At 40.6% G+C, this 26,109-nt stretch overlaps 1 protein-coding gene and 1 pseudogene across 4 annotated transcripts in view; one reads left to right on the forward strand and one right to left on the reverse strand.

The window, feature by feature from the left end:
- The window catches only part of USP37 (ubiquitin specific peptidase 37), a 121,021-nt gene that overhangs the window by 78,910 nt on the left and 16,002 nt on the right, over nucleotides 1-26,109 (reverse strand). For all 4 annotated transcript variants that reach the window (XM_026454735.2, XM_026454737.1, XM_026454734.1 and 1 more), the window contains 6 exons: nucleotides 25,119-25,290; nucleotides 20,804-20,904; nucleotides 17,914-18,092; nucleotides 17,218-17,295; nucleotides 3,927-4,024; nucleotides 1,989-2,073 (listed from right to left, as the gene is read on the reverse strand). In XM_026454735.2, coding sequence (XP_026310520.1) covers nucleotides 1,989-2,073; nucleotides 3,927-4,024; nucleotides 17,218-17,295; nucleotides 17,914-18,092; nucleotides 20,804-20,904; nucleotides 25,119-25,290 — 713 coding nt within the window. The remainder of the gene's footprint in view (nucleotides 1-1,988; nucleotides 2,074-3,926; nucleotides 4,025-17,217; nucleotides 17,296-17,913; nucleotides 18,093-20,803; nucleotides 20,905-25,118; nucleotides 25,291-26,109) is intronic.
- On the forward strand, nucleotides 12,422-13,148 carry LOC111548590 (annotated as a pseudogene).

Raw genomic sequence — 26,109 nt, forward strand, 5'->3', positions numbered from 1 at the left:
ACACTCACACCTGTAATCCTAGCACTCAGGAGGTCAAGGCAGGCGCATCATGAGGTCAGGAGATCGAGACCATCCTGGCTAACACGGTGAAACCCTGTCTCTACTAAAAATACAAAAAAAGAGCTGGGCATGGTGGTGGGCACCTGTAATCCCAGCTACCTGGGAGGCTGAGGCAGGCTAATCACTCGAACCCGGGAGGCAGAGGTTGCAGTGAGCCGAGATTGCACCACTGCCCTCTAGCCTGGGCAACAGAGCGAGACTCCATCTCAAACAAACAAACAATCAATCATATGACTTAATAGGTCACCATTATATAGCATCTACGTTAGACTACCATTACCCTCACCTTTTTTTTTTTTTTTAATTAAACTTTAAGTTCCGGGACACATGTGTAGAACGTGCAGGTTTGTTACATAGGTATACACGTGCCATGGTGGTTTGCTGCACCCATCAATCTATCATCTACATTAGATATTTCTCCTAATGCTATCCCTCCCCTAGTCTCCCACCCACGGACAGACCCGGTGTGTGACGTTCCCCTCCCTGTGTCCTTGTCTTCTCATTGTTCAACATCCACTTATGAGTAAGAACATGTGGTGTTTGGTTTTCTGTTCCTGTGTCAGTTTGCTGAGAATGATGGTTCTCAGCTTCATTCACCTGCAAAGGACGTGAACTCATCCATTTTTATGGCTGCATAGTATTCCATGGTATATATATGCCACATTTTCTTTATGCCATCTATCATTGATGGGCATTTGCCATTACCCTCACTTTTTACATTTAAAACCATCACCCCCTCTGCGCTGCATTGCATGGTCACACTTTCTCAACAAGTGCTTAGCAGGTATCTTATATATTTATATCCAATAAATCTAAAAAAAAAAAAAGCTTATCCATAGAATCAGCAATTAAATATCCAACTAGCCTTTTCTAATTTATTAATAAAAGACACTCACTGATGTAATACAGCTTTTGATTTTTAAGGGAAATTCCTAAATTTGTGAAGGTAGCTTAACAAATACAACAGCAACAAAAGGAAAATAAAAATGCTTCAGAAGAGAGATCTTAGGATGTTCATCCACATGGCATGGTAGAATATATATTGGTCCACAGTCTGATAACGTTGTCAGTCACAATCTACAGTATCACTACAAAACTTCCCAGAGCCAGGTTTAAGAGCGCCTCCCACCTCAGCCTCCTATGTAGCTATCACTACAGGCACACAGCACCACGTCCAGCTAAATTTTTAAAAAATTTTCTGTAGAGTGGTCAGACGCGATGGCTCACACCTATAATCCCAACACTTTGGGAGGCCAAGAAAGGCAGATCACTTGAGGTCAGGAGTTTGAGATCAGCCTGGTCAACATGGTAGAATCCCGTCTCTACAAAAATTAGCTTGGCTTGTGGGCAGGCACCTGTAATCCCAGCTATGTGGGAGGCTGAGGCAAGGCTACAGAGAGCCAAGATAGCACCACTGTACTGTATCCAGCCCAGGTGACAGCGCGAGACTTGGTCTCAAAAAAAAAAAAAAAAATTCTGTAGAGGCCAGGAGCAATGGTTCAATACTTGTAACCCTAGCACTCTGGAAAGCTGAGGTGGGAGGATTGTTTCAAGTCAGGAAATTTGAGACCAGCCTGGGCAACATAGTGAGATCTTGTCTCTCTTTTTTTTTTTTTTGAGACAGGGTCTTGTTCTGTTGCTCAAGCTGGAGTACAGTGGCATAATCATGGCTCAATGCAGCCTTGACCTCCCAGGCTCAAGTAATCCTTCCACCTCAGCCTCTCAAAGTGCTGGGATTACAGTGTGAGCCACTGTGCTCAGCCCATTTCTAGAATACTTTCTAACTAACATGTCAGGATTCTATGAGTCTCATCAATTTTGTTAAAGTATCATATTCGCTTAAGAGGATAATACATAGCCTATCCCATCATTCGATATTCTGAAAAAAAGAGCTCCGAAGTTTTTCACAAGTCATAACCAATGCATACCTGTCTAAGTTAGCGCCACCAGAAGAGTGTTCCTTGGATCCAGCTCTGCTACCATAAAAGGATGACGACTGCAAAGGTAAAAGCCCTATAAAACAAATGAACAAAGGAAAAATGTAATTCCTAAATCAACCATTCAAGTTCATTTAATAATGAAAGTATACATTAGCCCTGATTATATTTAACTCTTTTTTTCCTTCTCATCAAATACAGGAATACCTCATTTTATTGCTCTTTGCTTTATTGTGGCTCACAGATATTGCAGGTTTTTTTGTATTTTCTTTTTTTTAAACAAATTGAAGGCTGTGGCAACCCTGCACCAAGCAAGTCAATCAGTGTCATTTTCCTAACACTATATGCTCGCTCACTTCATGTCTGTGTCACATTTTGGTAATTCTTGCAATGTTTCAAACGTTTAAATTATATCTATTACAGTGATCTGTGATCAGTGATCTTTGATGTTACTATTGTCACTGTTTTGGGGTACCACGAACTGCACCCATATAAGATGGTGAACTCAATTTATCTGACTGCTCCACCAAACAGTCATTATTACCCCATCTCTGTCTCTCTTCTTGGGCCTCGCTACTCTGAGACAAAATACTGAAATTAGGATAATTAATAACCCTATGACAACCTCTATGTTTTTAAGTGAAAGGAAGAGTTGCACATCTCATTTTAAATAAAAAGCTAGCAACAATTAAGCCCAGTCAGGAAGGCATGTCAAAAGCTGAGACAGGATGAAAGCTAGGCCTTTTGCACCAAACAGCCAATGCAAAGGAAAAGCTCTTGACAGAGATTAAAAGTGCTACGCAAGTGAACATGTGAATAACAAAGCAAAACAACCTTATTGCTGATGTGGACAAAGTTTTAGTGGTCTAGGCAGAAGATCAAACCAGCCACAACGTTCTCTTAAGCCAAAGCCTAATCCAGGGTAAAGGTCTAACTCTCTTTAATTCTATGAAGGCTGAGAGAGGCAGAAGAAAAATGTGAAGCTAGTAAGAGCTGGTTCATGAGGTTTAAGAAAAGAAGCCATCTCCACAGTATAAAAATACAAAGTGAAGCAGCAACTACTGAGTTATTAAGCAACTACTCAATAACTAGCTGCAGCAAGTTATTGAGATCTAGCTAAGATCACTGATGAAGGTGGCTACGTTAAACAACAGGTCTTCGATGTAGATGCAATAGCCTTATATTGGAAGAAGATGCCACCTAAGAGTTTCGTAGCTAGAGAGAAATCAATGCCTAGCTTCAAAGTTTCAAAGGACAGGCTGACTCTCTTGGTAGGGGCTCATGTGGCTGAGGACTTGAAGCTGAAGCCAATCCTCACCATACTGAAAATACTAGGGCCCTTAAGAATTATGCTAAATCTACTTGCCTGTGCTCTAGAAATGGAACAGTGAAACCTAGATGACAATACCATCTGTTTGCTGTATGGCCCAGGCTGGTCCCAACTGGATTTCTAATACTTTAAAATATTTTAGCCAAGTATTGGGTACAAATCGGCACCCAATAACTAACACCAGATTAGGCCGGGCATGGTGGTTCACACCTGTAATCCCAGCACTTTAGGAGGCAGAGGCAGGTGGATAACTTGCATTCAGGATTTCAAAACTAGCCTGGCCAATATGGTGAAACCTCGTCTCTACTAAAAATACAAAAATTAGCCAGGCCTGATAGCACACACCTGTAGTCCCAGCTACTCAAGAGGCTGAGGCAGGAGAATCACTTGAACCCAGGAGGCAGAGGTTGCAGCGAGACGATATTGTGCCACTGCACTCCAACCTGGGCGACAGGGCGAGACTCCGTCTCAAAATATATATATAAATAAATAAAAATAAAAATAATATACAGATGTATGTCCAGGGTTAGGTTTTTATTTCTAGTCTAATAAATATATAATAAATGAGCACCTTACTTATTGTAAGATCAAACACTTACCTGATGTCCTATTCTCTTCTGACTGTTTCAAAGTCAGCTGCTTTTCTCTACTGCTGGTTAAATACTTTCTGGAAGGATCTGTCATGGCCTTGTTGTTCCTATAGTTAATAATTTTACATCAATATAGTACAAGTGTATAAAAATATTGTTCTTAATTTTAAATAGTTGTCATTAAAACATTTACATTTCAAGTGCTGAATTCATTGATACGCTTGAAAATTAAGCTACAAGACTGTTAGTCTCAAAAGGTCAATGACTTAAACAAATGAGAATTACAAAAATAATCTTTAATTACCATCTCAAGAGCCAATTCAATCCGTGATTCTGATTAACTTAGCAAAAGTAAAGGAGGATTTTTTTTAAACAAAAGTCAAATCAAAGACATTATTAGATTTTCTTGGCCAAAAGCAAGACCAGATAAAATGACTCAGCTACTAAGACCAAAAGAATCAATTAAAAAGTAAACTGTGGCCAGGTACGGTGGCTCACGCCTGTAATCCCAGCACTTTGGGAGGCTGAGGCGGGCAGATCATGAGTTCAGGAGTTTGAGACCAGTCCGGTCAACATAGTGAAACCCCGTCTCAACTAAAAATACAAAAATTAGCCAAGCATGGTGGCGCATGCCTGTAGTTCCAGCTACTTGGGAGGCTGAGGCAGGAGAATCTCTTGAACCCAGGAGGTGAAGGTTGCAGTGGGCCGAGATCACGTGACTACACTCCAGCTTGGGCAACAGAGAGAGACTTAGTCTTAAAAAAAAAAAAAGTAAACTATTCAAGCTTGGTAGTTTATAGATTTACAAAGAAAAACAAATCAGGCTGGGCGTGGTGGCTCAAGCCTGTAATCCTAGCAGTTTGGGAGGCCGAGGCGGGTGGATAACCTGAGGTTAGGAGTTTGAGACCAGCCTGGCCAACATGGGAAACCCGATCTCTACTAAAAACACAAAAATTAGCCAGGAGTGGTGGCAGGCATCTGTAATCCCAGCTACTCAGGAGGCTGAGGCAGAAGAATCACTTAAACCCAGGAGGCAAAAGAATCACTTGAACCCAGGAGGCAGTGAGCCAGGGATCACGCCATTGCACTCCAGAATGGGTGACAAGAGCGAGACTTCGTCTCAAAAAAAAAAAAAAGAAAAGAAAAGAAAAATCAAAATCAAAACTATATATTCCACATGAATAGAAATACTATTAGATTAGTGGCAACAGCATTTTAATTTATATTGATTAAAATTCTTTAGGATCATGAATACAAAGTTAAAAGCCCTTTTCTCCCCGTATTATTTTCAAATACCTCAACCCATATAAGTAGAGAGCATCCATTCAAATAAATGTTCATGCTTTAACAGTGCTAATTTAAAGGGAACCATCATGAAGTAAGCCTGTGGCAGACAATGCCTAAGTGTGCTCCACCTAGATTCCCTCTGACTCATTTTTGTATTCTCTCTTCCATACCTTCACACCAACTTATGTTTTTGATAGCCAGTACCAAGGGCTCTTCTTCACAGGACTGCCCTCAAGTTACTAGAGATACTTTGCCTGTAATCTCAGAGTCACAAACAAAGCCAGGCGCTTCTCAAGAGAGAAGCCCACCTCTCTTGATTTGGATTAAAACAACTTTATGGTGGGAACTACATAACAGATTTCTCTAATATCAGGATGAAGACTAACCTTCAGGTCCTTGTGTGACTTCTCCAGGATCACATCCATGCTTTGTTTCCTGCCCTTAACTATACTGCTTTCCTTACTCCCTTCACTATCTTCTCTGGGAGTACTTCCTCAGTAATTCATATACACACTAATCTCCATTTCAGATTCTGCTTCTGGGCAACATAATCTACAACAGCTGGTACTAAAAGTGGGCCTAGGAAGCACACTCTAAGGATAGGATTCTGGAATTGGACCCTTGTTTGGCAATGGCAACACAAATTCTGTTGCTGATAGTAATACCTCTGACATCTTATAGTGTTACAATTGCTAAGATTTTCATCTTTGGTGAATTAGGATGAAATAAGGTAGAGAAGGATAGGGCTCAGGCAGTATCTCCAGTATTTTAGAAATGTGGTAGAATGATTACACAATAGATTTTATTGGGGTAATGGAAATGTTCTGAAACTAGATAATGATGATGCAACATACCTCAAAAAATTTACTAAAAATAATTGACTTACATACCCTTAAAATGGGTCAATTACATGGTATGTAAATTGTACCTTAATAAAGTTGTTTTAGGCCGGGCGCGGTGGCTCAAGCCTATAATCCCAGCACTTTGGGAGGCCGAGACGGGTGGATCACGAGGTCAGGAGATCGAGACCAGCCTGGCTAACACGGTGAAACCCCGTCTCTACTAAAAATACAAAAAAAAATTAGCCGGGCGAGGTGGCGGGCGCCTGTAGTCCCAGCTACTCAGGAGGCTGAGGTGGGAGAATGGCGAGAACCCGGGAGGCGGAGTTTGCAGTGAGCTGAGATCCGGTCACTGCACTCCAGCCTGGGCGACAGAGCAAGACTCCGTCTCAAAAAAAAAAAATAAAGTTGTTTTAAAAATGTCCCAAATTCGGCCGGGCGCGGTGGCTCAAGCCTGTAATCCCAGCACTTTGGGAGGCCGAGACGGGTGGATCACGAGGTCAGGAGATCGAGACCATCCTGGCTAACACGGTGAAACCCCGTTTCTACTAAAAAAAAATACTAAAAAAAACTAGCCGGGCGAGGTGGCGGGCGCCTGTGGTCCCAGCTACTTCGGAGGCTGAGGCAGGAAAATGGCGTAAACCCGGGAGGCAGAGCTTGCAGTGAGCTGAGATCCGGCCACTGCACTCCAGCCCGGGCGACAGAGCGAGACTCTGTCTCAAAAAAAAAAAAAAAAAAAAAATTAAAAAAAAAAAAAATGTCCCAAATTATTTCACTCCCTATATTCAAGCTTCTCATCATAAATTCAGTCTATTTCTTCATCCCTTAATCGGGCTAGTCCTGTGATTTCCTTTTCCCAAAACAATGTGACAGAAGTTAACACTGTGTGAGTTCTGACCCTAAGCCTAAAGGTGCCCTACAGGTTTCCACTCACTCTCTTGGAACGCTGCCACTGCTATGTGAATAATCCCAGGCTAGCCTGTTAACAGTGGAATAGCCCAATCACCCTCACTACCCAATGGCCAGTTAAATGAGTGAGTCCATCCTAGATCAGTCAAACTCTAGCCAAACCATCTACTGATCACAGATGCATAACAAAATTAGAATCCAGGTACTGTGAGCCAAACTGGGTCTAGATAAACAGAACCACCCAGGTGACCATAAACTCATAAGCAAAAATGAATAGTTACTATTTCAAGTCACTAAATTTTAGAGTGGTTTGGATACAGCAATAGATAACAGATGCAGGTGATATGGGGTAAATAATCATCAAAAAGACTATGGTATTGACTGGCTGATGCTGAGTATTTCTGTGTTCAAGAGAGAAGACAGGCTCAGTTGAGCCAATTACCAACTTAAAGGACAAAGACAATGTGGAGAGTCACCCACAGGAGAGTTGCAGTCCAGACCTTGTAGAGCAAGACCATGCTGTCTGCAGCCAAAATTACACCTTATCTGTAAAGTATGGCATATTACTCTTGGCATATTATTAAGCCCTGGAAGAGACAGAGCATCTGACTGATTGATGGTCATCAAGGGACTGTGCAACCAGAGCTAACCATCAGGAGCTGGGAGCTATCACACCCATGAAGTCATAAGACCAGGAGAGTACAACAGCAATCTATCATAAAATGGAAGCAGGTATATTGGAATTGGGCCCAAGTAAGAAAGCAGAGATGACAAGAACATGCCTTAGGGGCATTTCCAACGTCAAGCTGAAACGAGGAGTAAACCTGGGCCTTATTAATGGATAGGTCATCTTGGTACATTGGTACAAACTGCAAATAAACTACTGCTGCACTATAGTCCCACTAAGGGACTGCCTTGAAAGATAGTGGTGAGGGGAAATCCTCCACTGTGCAGAGCTTTGAGACATGCATCTCATCATCTACTTTGTATGGACAGAGAAGTGCGTCATAGACTCCTGGGTGGTGGCAAATGATTTGGATGAATAGTCAGGGGCTTGGAACGAGCGAGCCTAGAAGATCAGAGAGAAATGATTTATGGAAGAGGTATATGGATAGACTTATGGGAGTATGGACAAAGAGTAATCTGTTTTACAGTTAATGCTCACCAGAGAACAACACTGAAGAGACACTAAACAATCAGCAGGATAACTTGTCCAGTGCATGTCAGCCAGCCTCTGTCCTTAGACATTCTGTTATCTACAAAGGGACCATGAATAATATGTCCAGTGCATGTCAGCCAGCTTCTGTCCTTGGACATTCTATTATTTCCACAAAGGGACCTTGAATAATATAACAGCTATGGTGGCAGATAGCAGCTATAGAAAATGGGTTCCCCTTCACCAAGGTTTATCTACTGTGGCTGCTTAATGTCCAATTGGTTAACAGCAAAGACCGAGCCCCTGATCCAAGGGCATTCCTTGAGGAATTTGGTAGCAAATTGATTATATCAGATTTTTTCCACACTAAAAAAGACAGCAATTAATCCTTATTAGGACTGACAATACTCTAGACACAGTAGTTCCCCCTTGTCTTCAGGGTACATGTTCTAAGACCCACAATGAATATGATGAAATTCACAGATAGTACTGAAACCACAGATAGTACTGAACTCAACTGCCACCAACTGGAACAAATTCTGTTCATGGCTTCCACCCACAAATTTAATGCTACTTTATTTTTTTATTTTTGAGACAGGGGCTTGCTCTGCTGCCCAGGTTGGAATACAGTGGTGTGATCTTGGCTCACGGCAACCTCTGCCTCCCCGGCTCAAGTGATCCTCCCACCTTAGCCTCCCAAGTAGCTGGGACTACAGGTACATGTCACCACACCTGGCTAATTTTTGTAGAGATGAGATCTTGCTATGTTGCCCAGGCTGGTCTTGAACTCTGACTCAAGCCATCCACCTGCCTTGGCCTCCCAAAGTGCTGGGATTACAGGTATTAGCCACTGTGCCCGACCTGCCCTTAGTTTCCATTCTAAGCAATTACCCTGTACTGTGGCTGCACTTTCGCAGTTTGAGGTGCAACACAAAAACTAACATACATTTTTTTTTTCCTTCTTCACAATTCCATGGATAGAAGATTTATTCTTACCATAGATCTTCACAACCACAGCAAAAGATTATTTTTATTGGCTGGGCACGGTGGCTCACACCTGTAATCCCAGCACTTTGGGAGGCTGAGGCGGGCAGATCACTTGAGCTCAGGAGTTTGAGACCAGCCTGAGCAATGTGGTGAAATCCCATTTCTACAAAAAATACAAAACTTAGCTAGGTGTGGTGGTGCATGCCTGTAGTCTCAGCTGCTTGGGAGGCTGAAGTGGAAGGATTGCCTGAGCCCAGGAGGCGGAGGTTGCAGTGAGCCAAGATTGTGTCACTGCACTCCAGCCTGGGTAATAGCGCAAGATTATCTCAAAAAAATAAAAAACCTGGCCAGGCGCAGTGGCTCATGCCTGTAATACCAGCACTTTGGGAGGCCAAGGTGGGCGGATCACGATGTCAGAAGTTCGAGACCAGCCTGGCTAACATGGTGAAACCCCATCCCTACTAAAAATACAAAAATTAGCTGGGCATGACGGCACGCACCTGTGATCCTAGCTACTCAGGAGGCTGGGGCAGGAGAATTGTGTGAAACCAGGAGGCAGAGGTTGCAGTGAGCTGAGATCACGCCACTGCACCTCAGCCTGGGTGACAGAGTGAGACTCTGTCTCAAAAAAAAAAAATCTTTTTTTTCCTTCTTTGTTGAGAGCTTTTACCTTTTCACTTAAAGGAGGCACTTTACAGTTTCTCTTTGGCACATCTGAATTGCCAGCATCACTACTGTGGTGCTTTGGATAATTATTAAGTAATATAAGAGTTACTTAACATAAACACAGCAATAGTCACAGCAGTTGGTCTGATAACCAAGATTGGCTATTAAGTGACTAATGGGCGGGTAGCATATACAGTGTGGAGCCACTAAACAAAGAAATGATTCATATCCCAGGCCAGATAGAATGGGACAGCTCAAGGTTTCGCTGTGCTACTAAAAACAGTGCACCATTTAAAACCTATGTATTAGGGCCAGGTACAGTAGTTTTCACCTATAATCCCAGCACTTTGGGAGGCTAGGGTAGGAGGATTATTTGAAGCCAAGAGTTCAAGACCAGCCTGGGCAACATAGCAAGACTGTATCCCTACAAAAATAAAAATAGCCAAGACTAGCCAGGCATTTGCTGCATGCCTACAGTTCTATTTGGGAGGCTGAGGCTTGACTGCTTGAGCCCAGGAGTTGGAGGCTGTAGTGAGCTATGACCACACCAGTGCACTCCAGCCTGGGCTGCAGCAAGACCTTGTCTCAAAACTAAAACAAAACTTATGAATTATTTATTTCTGGAATTTTCCATTTAACATTTTTGGACCAAGGTTGACCATCGGTAACTGAAACCATAGAAAGTAAAATCATGCATAAGGGGGAACTACTATATACATTTGCCTATGCTGTCTACAGTGCCTTGACCAGCATTACTATCCAAGGACTCAGAAGTATCTCATTCACTAACAAGAAAACTCACATAGTACCTCAGAACGAGGATTCTACTTTGCAGAATAGGAGGTACAACAACAGCATATGACCAGAAGATCCACAGTTCCTACCACCTACAGTACTACCCCAAAGCTGCTGGCCAGATAAAGTGCGGCAATACCCTTTAAAAGTGCAGTATGCAGAGGATCTCATTAAGAATAGGGTGGCCTTCAAGATACCAACAAATTATTCCATTTATAAAAAATACATGGGTCCAGCAACCAAGAAGTAGAAGCAGGAGTAGCCCCATTTGCCATTATTTTTCAATAACTCACTTGGAGAATTTGTGCTTTATGTCTCTCCAAATTAGATTTTGTGGGTCCTAGTTCCCAGAGGGGGTGCTTTTTAATCAAGGACAGTTAAAGAACAATTAAACCTGAAGTTATGGCTGTTACTTAGTTATTTTGAGCTCCTCATGCAGGCAGATTCACAGAAAAGGAAAGGAGTTACCATACTGGCAGGGGTAAATGACTATTATAAGGAAGAAGGGTTGCTGCTATATAATGAGGGCAGTGAGGAATTTATCTGGAATAAGGGGGATTCACTAGGGTGCCTTTTAATGCTCTCATGCTCAATAAGCACAGCTCTCATGTAATTATAATGGGCAATTACAACAACCACAGCCTGACAAGCACATGGTGACTAAAGGTTCAAATCCCTCAGATGAAGATCTTGGTAATGCCATTCAGTCAAACCATCAAGATGAGCAGAAGTGTTAATAGAGGAAGCATGGAATTGATGGTAGGAAGAGATGTCAATATGGGCCCTAAGATCACCTGCAGCAACACACTGTAGTTAATCCCACTAAGCCTCCTTTTGGAAGATTCTTCCCCAGAAGTGGGAAGCAACAATATGAAGAATCCATGACAAAATGGAATAAACTTAATACAAGACAGGAGTCAATATAAACGGCACAAGCTACGGGAAGGGGGAACCATAGTACCAACTCTTTTAGTGGACGATGGTGATGTTCAATCAGAGTCCCTAAGATCCTTTTTATCCTTTACACACCCCTAAACTGTGTATTTTCAATGTGGTTCACCAGTCAGCATCTGTAGTTCTTTAGAGGACTGCATTTGAACTACTTAAAACATTTTGCCCACCTGGACAGAGCCAGAGCAACTGGTAAGCAAAGACAGTCCAGTATGAAAATATGAAAGCCCAGTCTCCCTGCCTCAAGCTGGGACAACCCAAGAGTTTCCCTGCTAGATCAAGATGAAGCCTATTCTCCGTGGTACTTTTACCTGAGATCACACTCTTCCTTGGCTTCCTCTTCTTCTCTGGCCTGCTTCTCCCACTCCGTTATTTGTCTCCTCTATAAGCACTGCTTTAAATGTCATTTGCACAAGTATACTCATCTAGGTCAGCTTCTAAGGAGCGCAAACTTAAAAAAAATCTAGATGTGATGGTGTAAAAAGTATTAGTAACCCAGAACAAGGATCAGTAACCTAGTGCTTATCAGACAGACTTCTAATTGGAACAACTGAGACTTCCCAAAAGTGTAGTGAATGTACTAGACTGGCATGCACAACCACGTTCTGGTGTACCTCCCTGATGTGCAGAACCAAGAATGCTAATAAAGTAACCCTACATTTCTTAGTTAGTGTTCTGGATCAGATTGAAAATAAGGCAATTGAGGTCTGCCTCCGTGGTGAGGAGGAGGAGGAGGAGGTGGAGGTGGAGGGAGAGGGAGGAGGAGGAGGAGGCCCCATCGCGGCCTTCACCACCGCCAATGGGGCTGTCCCTGTAACTCCCGATGTAGTTTGAGGTCTTGAAATCTCCACCAAGGTCTGCCTCGGCCAGACGAGGCGCCTCCGTCGCCTTTAGCGACCCCACCTGGGCCCCCTCAGCTTACAAAACACTACACAGCAAAATAACGATCTGCTAGACTGCTAACCCGAGCATCCAGCTTCCACAATGCCTGTGCAGGCAGCTCAATGGACAGAATTTCTGTCCTGTCCAGTCTGCTATAATGAATTTGATGAGAATGTGCACAAACCCATCAGTTTAGGTTGTTCACACACTGTTTGCAAGACCCGCTTGAATAAACTTCATCGAAAAGCTTGTCCTTTTGACCAGACTGCTATCAACACAGATATTGATGTACTTCCTATCAACTTCGCACTTCTCCAGTTAGTTGGAGCCCAGGTACCAGATCATCAGTCAATTAAGTTAAGTAATCTAGGTGAGAATAAACACTATGAGGTTGCAAAGAAATGCGTTGAAGATTTGGTACTCTACTTAAAACCATAAAGTGGAGGTAAAGGTGTAGCTAGTTTGAACCAGAGTGCACTGAGCCATCCAATGCAAAGGAAACTGGTGACACTTGTAAACTGTCAACTGGTGGAGGAAGAAGGTCGTGTAAGAGCCATGCAAGCAGCTCGTTCCCTTGGAGAAAGAACTGTAACAGAACTGATATTACAGCACCAGAACCCTCAGCAGTTGTCTGCCAATCTATGGGCCACTGTCAGGGCTCGAGGATGCCAGTTTTTAGGGCCAGGTAAGATAGGTTACTATCTTATCTTTTTTATTAGCTATTGGGGCTTGAGGATGCCAATTTCTGGAGCTCGGTGAATCCTGAAACTCAACTCGTCTTTATATGTACAAATATTGATATAATTAAAGATAAATTTGTTTTTGTTGTTGTTAAAAAAATAAAATAAAATAAGGCAATTACATGCAAGATTTGGAAAGTGTAAATAAGGCAGAAGCGTTACTATTCCACTATTTTTGATGCTAAATATCACCTTGGTTTTTCTGCACAGGGTTTCCAATCTCAGAAGTGACAGCATGGTTCTAGAGATGACAGCTTTCATGACAGATTCCAATTCAGCTGTTAGCTTCATGAAAGAATAGCTGGGAGCATCTTTGGTGATCTAGTTTGAGGCAAACCTCTCAAAATAATTCCTGAAAACTTAACTTAGAGCCTGTCTTTTCAACTATCCTAATGATTCTGTAAGCCATTTAATATTTATTGTGTACAAATACCTTTGTGCATAAACTCACTAGAGTGAATTTTGTTCCCTTCAACTAGACCTTGAATATACAAAATTTGTTATTAAAAGTGGGGTGCTACCATAACAAACCTAAAGTACGTAGCAGTGGCTTAGTAAGAGGGTAGGGAGGTAAGAATACCGATATTACAGATTAGAAAGGTGGTGACCATTTTATGCCTTAGTAAAATATTTGATAAACACGGTCATATTAATGTCTTGAAAGGCAGATCTCATACTCACTGAACCTACAGCTCTACAGTAAAAGAGTACAACAATTAAGGATACTGGTCTGTGTTAGTGCTACTTTTTGCTTTCAACAAGGTCCTATTTGAGACATATAAATTTAGGCCAAAGCTAATCAGCTTGCAACCAGTGATGAAAAGAAACATAGCGGGCCGGGCGCGGTGGCTCACGTCTGTAATCCCAGCACTTTGGGAGGCCGAGGCAGGCAGATCACGAGGTCAGGAGATCGAGACCATCCTGGCTAACACTGTGAAACCCCGTCTCTACTAAAAATACAAAAAAATTAGCTGGGCGTGGTGGCGGGCGCCTGTAGTCCCAGCTACTTGGGAGGCTGAGGCAGGAGAATGGCATGAACCCGGGAGGCGGAGCTTGCAGTGAGCCGAGATCATGCCACTGCACTCCAGCCTGGGAGACAGAGTGAGACTCTGTCTCAAAAAAAAAAGAAACATAGCGGACAGGCATAGTGGCTCACGACTATAATTCCAGCACCTTGGGAGGCCAAGGAAGGCAGATCACCTGAGGTCAGAAGTTCGAGACCAGCCTGGCCAACACGGTGAAACCCTGTCTCTACTCAAAATACAAAAATTAGTCAGGCATGGTGGTACACATCTGTAATCCTAGCTACTTGGGAAGCTGAGGCAGGGGAATCACTTGAACCCGAGAGGCAGAAGTTGCAGTGAGCTGAGATGGTGCCATTGCACTCTAGCCTGGGCGATAGCGCAAGACTCCGTCTCAAAAAAACAGGACGGGCACAGTGGCTCGCACCTATAATCCCAGCATTTTGGAAGCCTGAGGCAGGCAGATCATGAGGTCAGGAAATCAAGACCATTCTGGCTAACAAGGTGAAACCCTGTCTCTACTAAAAATACAAAAAAAAAAAAAAATTAGCTGGGCGTGGTGGCGGGAGCCTATAGTCCCAGCTACCTGGGAGGCTGAGGCAGGAGAATGGTGTGAATCCGGGAGGTGGAGCTTGCAGTGAGCCGAGATCATGCCACTGCACTCCAGCCTGGGCAACACAGCAAGGCTCCATCTCAAAAAACACCAAAAAGCAAAAACAAACAAACAAAAAAAATAGCTGTCTGTGCCAAGAGCCTAGAATCAAAATTGTCTGGTAATTGGAAACCATGGGATAAAAATATCCAATTGCTTTTGATTCTCAAACTGAGGCAGTGGTAAGAGTTAACTAGACAGTCCGTTTTGTGAGAAAATAACTCTGATATTAACATTAGCAGAAGCTGGGTAAGGGGTATACAGGAACATTCTATGTTATCTTTGTGACTTTTCTGCAAATTAAATTATTTCAAAATTTAAAAGTATGTTAAAACAAAACAGGCCAGTGCAATGGCTCATGCCTGTAATCCCAGCACTTTAGGAGGTCGAGGTGGGCAGATCACTTGAGGTCAGGAGTTCCAGACCAGCCTGGCCAACATAGTGAAACCCTGTTTCTACTAAAAATACAAAAATTAGCTGGGCATGGTGGCGCACGTTTGTAGTCCAAGCTACATGGGAGGCTGAGGCAGGAGAATTGCTTGAACCTGGGAGGCAGAGGTTGCAGTGAGCCGACATCGCGTCACTGCACTCCAGCTTGGGCAGCAGAACAAGTCTCCATTTCAAAAAAAAAAAAATTAAAAAACATATATATGTATATATTGGCCCCAATTCTTTCTCAAGCCTGCTTGTTTTACCTTTAAAGAATCTTTAAACTTGGATGAAGCAGGCTATAAAAGCTATATGGCCTTGATGAAAAATACAGTCTTCAAAATCTATTTTGGTGATGGCCTTTAAAGAAAACAAACAAGGAAAACCTGCCAGAGGGTAAAGCCAGGGGTCACATGGAGAACAATGGACAAGGTGGTTTTTCCCAGACAACAGAATCAGACTGCTAGATGGGCTAACCAGGAACTTATTCCATCGCTTTCACTGTCCTCACAATTTCCACCTAGCAAGATTTTATCACTGCTATAGACCCAAGACCCCTGCAGTTTCCTATTCTTGTCTATTTTAAACAGAAATTTTTATTGTGATTATTCTGTTCCTACTCCAGCAATGTATAATGATGTGTGCATGAGGTCTGGAGTGGGGAATGCAAATTCACTTGCCTTTTAGTTTTTAGGTACCAGACCATGAGGGGCACGGTCCAAGGTACATTTGGACCTTAGAGAGAAGACTGCACCCAGAGAGAAGGATCACCCAAAGATCCCAGACTCTGAGCTGGATACAATGTTCTCATAAGATTTGGCGTTCTTCTCCATTTGGATACAGGAAACCGTGTTCTATGTATGGAAGAATAGTGAACTGGGTTATTTCAGTAGCTGTAGGGGCAAACTAAGGCAGACTATTAGTTGTATTAGTTGTCCCTAAATAACCACTGTACCCTTTTGCCACAACAGTTGGAACACAGGCATATTTCTCAGACCTTTTCATAACCTGATATAACCATGTGATTAAGTTCTGGCCAATGTGATATGCACAAAGGTGGTATATGCAATTTCCAGCCTAAGGAAAACACTATGCCCTCCCTTTGCTCTCTTCCACTAATAGAAATGGAGACACGAAAGTAGAGACTGAAGTGGCTACTTCGGTCCACAAAATGGAGGCTGCTTATTAAGGATGGCAGATCAACAAGACAGAAAGAATCTGAGTCCATGGTGATTATAGTTTCAGATATCAGTCCCACCACCTACTCAGACTTTTACATACATTATAGCAGCAAATCAATTAATACATAAAGTTTATTTGGCTTTTTCCCAACTCCTTTCTGGTGATCCCTTGACCTCATGTACCAATTAACTATCTACCAACTGATTCTGTTAAGGTATTAATTGAGATTTTAACTGATAACTGTATAATTAGTTTTCTCCCCTAGAAGACAAAAAATCCCAAAACCTCACAAAATGAGGATGATGATTATGAGTTGGTGAGCACCCTGGGTTGATCTATTCCCTTTTGTTCAATGCAGAAAACAGCTCTGAAAGATCAATGCTACTTGCCTAGAACACATAGGCTCACATCCTTTAACCTCTAGGCTGACGTTTTACATAAGTAAAAAAGTAAATTTTTTTTAAAATTAAGCATAAAGAAGACAAGAAGGGGTTTACACTAAAACAGCAGCCAGCAAGAAACATCTATTTAGAGTTCTTCAGTTATATTCTCCCACTAAGTACTGCAGATTTTTAAAAAAGGCAGGATAAGAGAAATGCAATGAAATCACCAAAGCAATAGCAATGGCTAATTTCCCTCTCTATTAAGCCACAGTCTACTGTCACCAAACCACTTTAAATTCTGCTCTTCCATCTTTGGAATTCTCATAAATTAAAACTATTTCCCCAATCTTCCCCAGGGGTTACAAATACCAGTATAAGACACACTGCTGTAACACTATAAAGGCCCTTAAATTAACTTACGATGATGAATCATTTTCCTTAGGGTAATCTTCATTCAATTCTGAGCCAGTTGATATCATTCTTTTCCTCTTTTCAGTACTACAGAGAACAAAGAAAAGGTTACTTTTAAAAAGCCATAATTCATATCACAAAAATTTATAAACCAACATACTTAAGGACAGGAAATGGGACTACTATTATCTATTTCTCTAAACCATTTTTTTTTTTTCCCAGACAGTCTTGCTCTGTCACCCTAGTCTGGAATGTAGTGGCGCGATCTTGGCTCACTGCAACCTCTGCCTCCCAGGTTCAAGTGATTCTCCTGCCTCAGCCTCCCAAGTAGCTGGGACTATAGGCGTGTGCCACCATGCCGGGTTAATTTTTTATATTTTTAGTAAAGAAGGGTTTTCACTATGTTAGCCAGGATGGTCTCAATCTCCTGACCTCATGTTCGGCCCACCTCAGTCTCCCAAAGTGTTGGGATTACAGGCATGAGCTATCACACCTGGCCCATATTTAAATTTATATGCTGTATATTTGCATGCTCAATAAGTGTCAGTGACATAAACTACATATGACAAACACTTGTAATCACTACATCTACCAAAAATGTACTCTGTACTTTATTTCCCCTCAAATTATTGGTATTTCTAAAAGGCCTAAAAGACATTTACAAACAGATACAGCTAATGAGTAAGAAAAAAAAGTCTCTCCTACCGATTTTCTAGCAACCCTGATCTAAGAGGTGTTGATGCAGATGTCAAAGAAGGAATCGTCCGAGTAACAGCTATTCCACTTCCTGCTACAGTCTTAATCGATCCTCTACCCGGATTACCAAGAACTTTTCGAAATGGAATATCATCTTTAGTTTCCAAACTTCCTCTTTTCGCAGAAGCCTGTAAAAATAAAGTTTGAGATAGTTAAATCTTCAAATTAACTGAAATACTTTTAGAACAATGATTCTCCAATGGAAAGGTTTAAAAAAATACAAATGGAGCCAGGTGCAGTGGCTCATGTCTGTAATTCCAGAAGGCCAAGGCAGGAGGATCACTTGAGCTCCACAGTTTGAGGTTATAGTGAGCTATGACTGTACCACTGCAATCTAGCCTAGGCGACAGAGCAAGACCCTATCTCTAAAAAAAGGAAAACATACAAATGGAGATATATCTCTAGAGATTCTATTCCAGTTGGTCTGGGGTAAGGTTCATTCATCAGGTTTTTTTGTTGTTGTTGTTTTTAAAAGCACTCAGGTGATTCTAATGTACAGTCAGCGTGAAAAACTGAGCTTGACACTTATTTTCCTATGGCATTCTTATAAACTTAAAAACTCCACAGCACACCTGGAGAGGAGGCAAGAACACTGCTTTGAATTACTAACAAAAAATAAAAATAAAAAAGACACACAAAGACATGGCTCTAGTGATCAGCATGAGAAATGATCTTTGGAGAAAAAAAAATAATCCAATTATGATTATGACAAGTTAAGAAAAAGCGACAGTGACATTTGGTTGCCACAACTTAAATGCCAACAAAACAGTCATATGACTCTTGAGGGGGTTCTAGTTTGGAGGAATGAAACATATGATAGGGAGAAGGAAGGTGACATAAGAGTTCACTGTGAGGATGAGTCAAAGAGTCTACCCTTAAGACATAGCAAGAACACTCAAAGAGAATACGGCAATGTAAGCATTAGTTGGGAAATAGAGCTTTACATGAACACTCTGCCAGTTAAGTTTTATATCTCTACATTAAGAGCTATGTGATTGTTCTATGGAAGTTATGTCCCATTACTTTTGTTTCACAGAATTACAATCTTAGGATAGGAAATTTTAAAACTTCTAAAGTCATCTGAATGAATACTTTAAAAAGTTAAATTTATTTTCAAATGAGTGACACATTCTCAAGGTTCACAAATCAAAGTAATATTAAAAGCCACAGACCAATGGTAAGTCTCACTATCCCCATCCATCACTCAGTTCTTCCACTTCTCCTTTTCCCACTAATTCTTCCCTTGTTCTGTTAAGCAAATACAAATCAATATTTTACTTTTTGTTATACAAACAGTAGCATACTACATGTCCACTGTTTTGCAACTTTTTCAGAATTTTGAACATTATCCCATCCCATAATAACATATGTATATATATATTACATATATATTTAAGATAGAGTCTTACTCTGTCACCCAGGCTGGAGTGCAGTGGCACAATCACTGCTTCCTGCAGCCTCAACTTCCCAGGCTCAGGTGATTCTCCCACCCCAGTCTTCGAAGTAGCTGGGACTACAGGTGCACACCACCATGCCCAGCTAATTTATGTATTTTTTGTAGAGACAGAGTTTCACATGTTGCCCAGGCTGGTCTCAAACTCCTGGGCTCAAGGAATCTGCCCACGTCAGCCTCCCAAAGTACTGGGATTATAGGAGTGAGCCACCACACCTGGCCGCATAGTAAGAAATATTTTCCATCAAAACCTATTATATATATGTATAAATAAACCAAAATAAAATTTTGAAAAATCAGTATTTATCCTTAATATATACAATATGCTTTATTATTTTCTATTCTACTCTTTAAATTTTATTAGTCATGACCCACAAAATTGAATTTATGACTTAACTAATGAGAATTATTACTTGTGAAAGCATAAATACTTGCTTCTGCTGTATGTGTTAACACTTATGCATTTAAATAATATTTCAACAATTTACATTCCTACCAAGGAATGTATGAATCTCAAAATAATTATGCTCACTGAGGGAAGCCAGACCCTGCCCTCCCAATATTACACATTCATTCCATTTATATAAAACTCCAGAAATTACAATCTAATCTACAGTGGGAAAAAACGTATCAGTGGTTGCTTCTGGATAGGGATCAGAGGGAAGGATTACTAAGGAGAATAAGAAAACTCAAGAGTTACGGTTATGTTCACTATGTTGATTATGATGATGATTTTAAGGATATATGTAAGTCAAAATATATCAAACTGTACTTTAAATATATACAACTTACTGCATGTCAATTATATCTCAATAAAAATGTCCCCCCAAAAATCTAACCTATAAGAAGAACCTGACAAAAATGAAATCTTATTCACTGCTTAGTCCAATAAATGGACTAAGTGATCACCTCTTTGCATAGCCAAAGAGAATTCATAAATTTACTTACAAAACAGCTTCAAAGTTCTCTTACTCTATGGTTTGGGTTTGCTAAAATGATACATTTCAGGTATGCAGAAATACCCTTGATAGTCTACGATTATCTTTTTTTTATTTTTTTTTAGACGGAGTCTTGCTCTGTTGCCCAGGCTGGAGTGAGATGGCATGAGCTCAGCTCATTGCAACCTCCACCTCCTGGCTTCAAGCAATTCTCCTGCCTCAGCCTCCCAAGTAGCTAGAATTACAGGTATGTGCCACCACACCTGGCTAATTTTTGTGTTTTTAGTAGAGACGGGGTTTCACCATGCTGGCCAGGCTGGTCTGAAACTCCTGACCTCAAGTGATCCACCCACCTTGGCCTCCCAAGTGCTGGGATTACAGGCATGAGCCACCGTGCCTGGCCAACTATCATTTTTTCAAAATGCTAAAAAGATTCAAATGAACATACCTGATTGTCTGAGTAAGAAAGTTGCCTGCTGGTTTCCTTCTGTGAGGTCCTGCTGCCCAGAATGGCTCCAAAACTACCAGACCCCTGAGAAGGTTTCACGGCTGGTGACCAAAAATAAAAATTTTTTTAAATCCCCAAATCACTCACTTTAACGAAAAGATTTATCATTTTTATTTTTATATAATATTGAAGAAATGAAAGAAACAGCAGGAAAAGAAAACAAATCAAAGTGCCTATCAACCAATTCTTTCTGACAGAATATACATCTTATATAGGAACTAAAATTTAGAGCAAGAATCTGAAGCAAAAAAATTAAATAATACACACACCTGAAAACATTTAATACGATAAAATTTACAAAGCAAAAAAAAAAGCTAGAATAAACATTTGGTAATTACATTAATAACACTATGGAAAAGTCATTGTGTACTGACAACATGAACACTGACACTGGATGTCAGAAACAGTGACAGGTGTATCTCCGATAACACATACTCCAAAACATTCTCTACAAGTAAGTTTATCCAGCAGAATAAATGGCTTCTATTCTGAAGAAACTAATGGTAGTTCAAAGAACATTCGAGGTATTGTATATATATGAATTTGCATATACTTTTAAAAATTTTTATACTTTAATTTGGTTAGCCAATTTCCGACTGATGACCATTTGAAATGTTTTAATTTTTCAAAGTTGCAAACAATGCTTAACATCCTTTCATAAATCTTTTTGTGGGATAAACTCCTTATAATAAGAATTACTGAGAGAACATACAATTTTAAACTAAACCAACATCATTACATCATTACATAGTCCTCAAAACAAAACAAAACAAAACAAAAACCTCTATGCTTCTACCAAGTATATGAGAGTATCTTGCTTCCCCTCACATCGCTACCAATGTGGTAGTGAGAATTTGAGTCTGGTGAAGTTGAGAATTTTTTCATGTCTAAGGGCCATCTGTTTTGCTTCCTGAATTCTCTATTTGCAGTTTTTGTCAATTTCTCTACTGGTTTTTTTTTTTTTACTGATTTGCAAAATAGGTCTTGTATAATATATTAGTAATATTAACTTTGTCACTCTGGCTACAATTTTCTTCATTTGTCTTTTGTTCCTTGCTAAAGAGACTGTCTAATTTTTTAACACAAGTTTTCAATCTTTTTCCTTTATTAATTCTAGTTTTTATGTAATACCCGAAAAGTCTTTTCCATCCAGAGATTAAGTTGAAAGTATTTTTTACAATACTTTTTTTACATTCAAATCTTTGGTCACTGTGAAATAAAAGGAGATAATAAGGATCCAAGTGTATTATCTTCCTAAACGGTTACTTGTCTTGTTTATAGATAACACTTTATCAAATATTAGTCTTTTATCCACTGATTTGAAATGGCATGCTTATATTAAACGCTTTATACTGTTCAAAGTATTTTTAGGCCAGGCACGGTGGCTCAAGCCCGTAATCCCAGCACTTTGGGAGGCCGAGATGGGCGGATCACGAGGTCAGGAGATCAAGACCATCCTGGCTAACACAGTGAAACCCCGTCTCTACTAAAAATACAAAAAATTAGCCGGGCATGGTGGCGGGCACCTCTAGTTCCAGCTACTCGGAAGGCTGAGGCAGGAGAATGGCGTAAACCCGGGAGGCGGAGCTTGCAGCGAGCTGAGATCCGGCCACTGCACTCCAGCCTGGGCAACAGAGCGAGACTCCGTCTCAAAAAAAAAAAAACCAAAGTACTTTTATATTCATTATTTTACTCTACTCTCTGCAAAGTATGTATCACCTTTGGGCAGCTAAAGCAACTAAACCTGAGATTAAAATGACTTGCCCAAGATCACAGAATGAATTAAGAGTTAAGCCCACAGCTAGCTATTTTAATAATACCAATGACTTACTGAATGCCTAGCATAGGGAAGTCATACTTTACATTTATGAGCTCTCACTCTTTAAGAAGCCCTGAAATCAAGGTTTTTTTTTTTTTTTTTTTTTTTTGAGACGGAGTATTGCTGTGTCGCCCAGGCTGGAGTGCAGTGGCCGGATCTCGGCTCACTGCAAGCTCCGCCTCCCGGGTTTACGCCATTCTCCTGCCTCAGCCTCCCCAGTAGCTGGGACTACAGGTGCCCGCCACCTCGCCTGGCTAGTTTTTTGTATTTTTTAGTAGAGACAGGGTTTCACCGTGTTAGCCAGGCTGGTCTCGATCTCCTGACCTCGTGATCCGCCCGCCTTGGCCTCCCAAAGTGCTGGGATTACAGGCTTGACCCACCGCGCCGGGCCAAGGTGATACTTTCATGTTAGAGATTAGGAAATTAAAACTCAGTCATTAAGTGACTTACCTAAAACCACACAGAAATAACAGGCAGAGCTAGAATATCAACCTAAATCTATTTATGGCCAAAGCCTGTATTTTTTCATTATGCTATGTTGTTCAAAATTGGGTCCCCCGACACTATATTGTGCGTTCCACTCCAATGTATTTGAAGATGTGCTTTTCTTACACATATCAATTGTTAAAACTAGTGATTCCATTAATATGGGTATGATGAAATAAAACTAAAAGAGATATAAACTAGCCTCTGACATATTCTAATAATTTTAAATAGTATCCAGTTTCTTGATCCTTTTTTTTTTTGAGATGGTCTTGCTCTGTAGCCCAGGCTGGAGAGCAGTGGCACGATCTCGGCTCACTGTAACCGCTACCTCCCGGGTTCACGCCATTCTCCTGCCTCAGCCTCCTGAGTAGCTGGGACTACAGGCACCCGCCACCATGCCCGGCTAATTTTTTGTAATTTTAGTAGAGATGGGTTTCACTGTGTTAGCCAGGATGGTCTCGATCTCCTGACCTCATGATCTGCCCGCCTCGGCCTCCCAAAGTGCTGGGATTACAGGTGTGAGCAACTGCGCCCGGCCTCAATTTCTTGATTCTAAAATTCAATAGTTTAGTAAATTGATATAGCTCCAATTTGGTGGCATGAACACATAATGAGTAGGTACTAAATGGCAAACAACCATAAAAAGCTTTTATTTTACAAGAATACGGTGTCGAATGGAGACACTAATTAAAGGAAGCACTGCTACACCTTCATTTTCTGATGTTTTTAATGTGTCATATTTAAGTCGAAAAAATTCAAGTTTGTCAACTATAAAATATAAGTAACAGTAAAATGTTGAAGATGACAGAACTAAAGACTAATGTAATAGTGGAGAACTCATTTTAAGCAACAGATTTTTTCCTGTAGGGCCAGGCAGTGGCTCACGCCTGTAATCCCAGCACTTTGGAAGGCCAAAGAAGATCAATCGCTTGGACCCAGGAGTGGGCAACATACTGGAATCTTGCTACTGTACTTCAACCTGGCTGACAGAGAGAGACACTGTCTCAAAAGAAAAAGAAAAAGAAAAGAAAAAAGAAAAGAAAAGAAAAGAAAAAGCGCCTGTAAAGGCATTAAAAGAAAAAAATAACACTATTTTAAATGAAAGGGATTAGAGGGGGCAGAGGAACCTAATCATACCATGTGATTTTTTTACAGGACTCATTTTCCACAGCAAGAGTAAAACTTCAGAATAATTTTCAAAAACAGGCAAGTGTCTAAGATTTATACAACAAGGTAACTTTTCCCAACTGTAATTTAAATTCTCCTCCCTGGTGGAGGTTGCAGTCTGAGCTGAGATCACGCCACTGCACTCCAGCCTAGGTGTCAGAGCAAGACTCCATTTAAAAAAAAAAAAAAAAAAACCTGCTCCTTTTTCTAACTGTATTCTTTTGTGGAATCTACATATAAGATCAAGTCATCTGCAAACACAAGTAATTTTACTTCTTCCTATCCAATTTGGATGCCTGTTATTTCCTTTTCTTGCCTAAAGGCTCTGGCTAAGACTTCTAGTACTATGTTAAATAGAAGTGGCAAGAGCAGGTATTCCTGCCTTGCTAATGATCTTAGAGGAAACATTTCCAGTTTTTCACCCCTAAGTATGATGTTAGCTTTAAGTTTCTGCATATGACCTTTATTGCGCTAAGTCGTTTCCTTCTACTCCTAGTTTGTTGAATGTTTTTATCATGAAAGAGTGTTGGATTTTGTCAATGTTTTCATCTGCAACAATATAGATGATCATGTGGTTTTCGTCCTTCATTCTGTCAAGAATGAGGTATTACATAGATTGATTTTCATATAGTGAACTATTTTTGAATTTCAGGAATAAATCCTACTTGCTCATGATGTATAATCCTTTTAATATGCTGATGAATTCAATTGAATACTGGCCTGTAGTCTAGTCATATTCTTGTAAAACTACTAACGTTAGACCCTGGGATGATTTGTACTCACCTGCAGGAAGTCTGTTTTGATGGACTGCATCTAGAAACAACCTCATTTCCTCTGCATCCTTACTTGGTACTTTGTCAATAGACAAGAAGCTGTTATCTTGTAGAGTTAACATTAGGCGGCTTTGTTTTGCTCCACTGGGTCGAAGCACCACATTTTTAATGTTATGACTTAGCTAATCAAGACAAAAGGAAAATTATCATAAAAAATGTATGATAACTAAGTATACCAATCTGTATAATAAACACTAAACTTTATACTTTCCAAGCTACATTTATTACTCTTCCCCACAGTAATTTAATTTTTTTCAACCAAAAGAAGTTCCCATTTCTTGATACATTTAAATTAAAGATTTACCTTTTAGAGATGCAAACACATGCAACAAGCCCTTAATTATACAGAGATCTTGCACCAAGGGTAATAGAGAAGGAAAAATAAAGAATTTTTTTTTGAAAAGCCCTTAATGAATGTTGTCAATAGGTTCTTGGTACTAAATGGCAAACAACCACGAAAACTTTTTATTTTCTAAGAATAGTGTGTCAAATGGAGGTATTAATTAAAGGTAGCACTGCTACCCCTTCATTTTCTGATGTTTTTAATATGTTATAAACATTAAGCAAAAGAACATACAGCCAGTCCTCAAATAACATCATTTCCTTCATTATAATGTTGATGAGGAAAAAAAATTAGTTTCATTATCCATAGTTTCACTTCAAGTCACAGTTTTCAAGAACCAACTGACAACATAAAATGTGGACTTACTCTTCTATTAAAATTAATTTTACGGAACAATCCTAGAACTCTTGATCTCATGGTAGGGAATCCCTTATTTTAAAATATAGTTATAGAGGATAAAAACTACTGAGTTAACACATTTCAGAACCTTGGATGGTTACACTATCACCAGTTTACAAAACCCAATGGAAGTAGAAAGCCAGGTGCCATGGCTCATGCCTGTAATCCCAGCACTTTGGCAGGCCGAGGCAGGCAGATC

The sequence above is a fragment of the Piliocolobus tephrosceles genome, chromosome 11, assembly GCF_002776525.5.
Source record: "Piliocolobus tephrosceles isolate RC106 chromosome 11, ASM277652v3, whole genome shotgun sequence".
In the NCBI taxonomy this organism is placed as follows: domain Eukaryota; kingdom Metazoa; phylum Chordata; class Mammalia; order Primates; family Cercopithecidae; genus Piliocolobus; species Piliocolobus tephrosceles.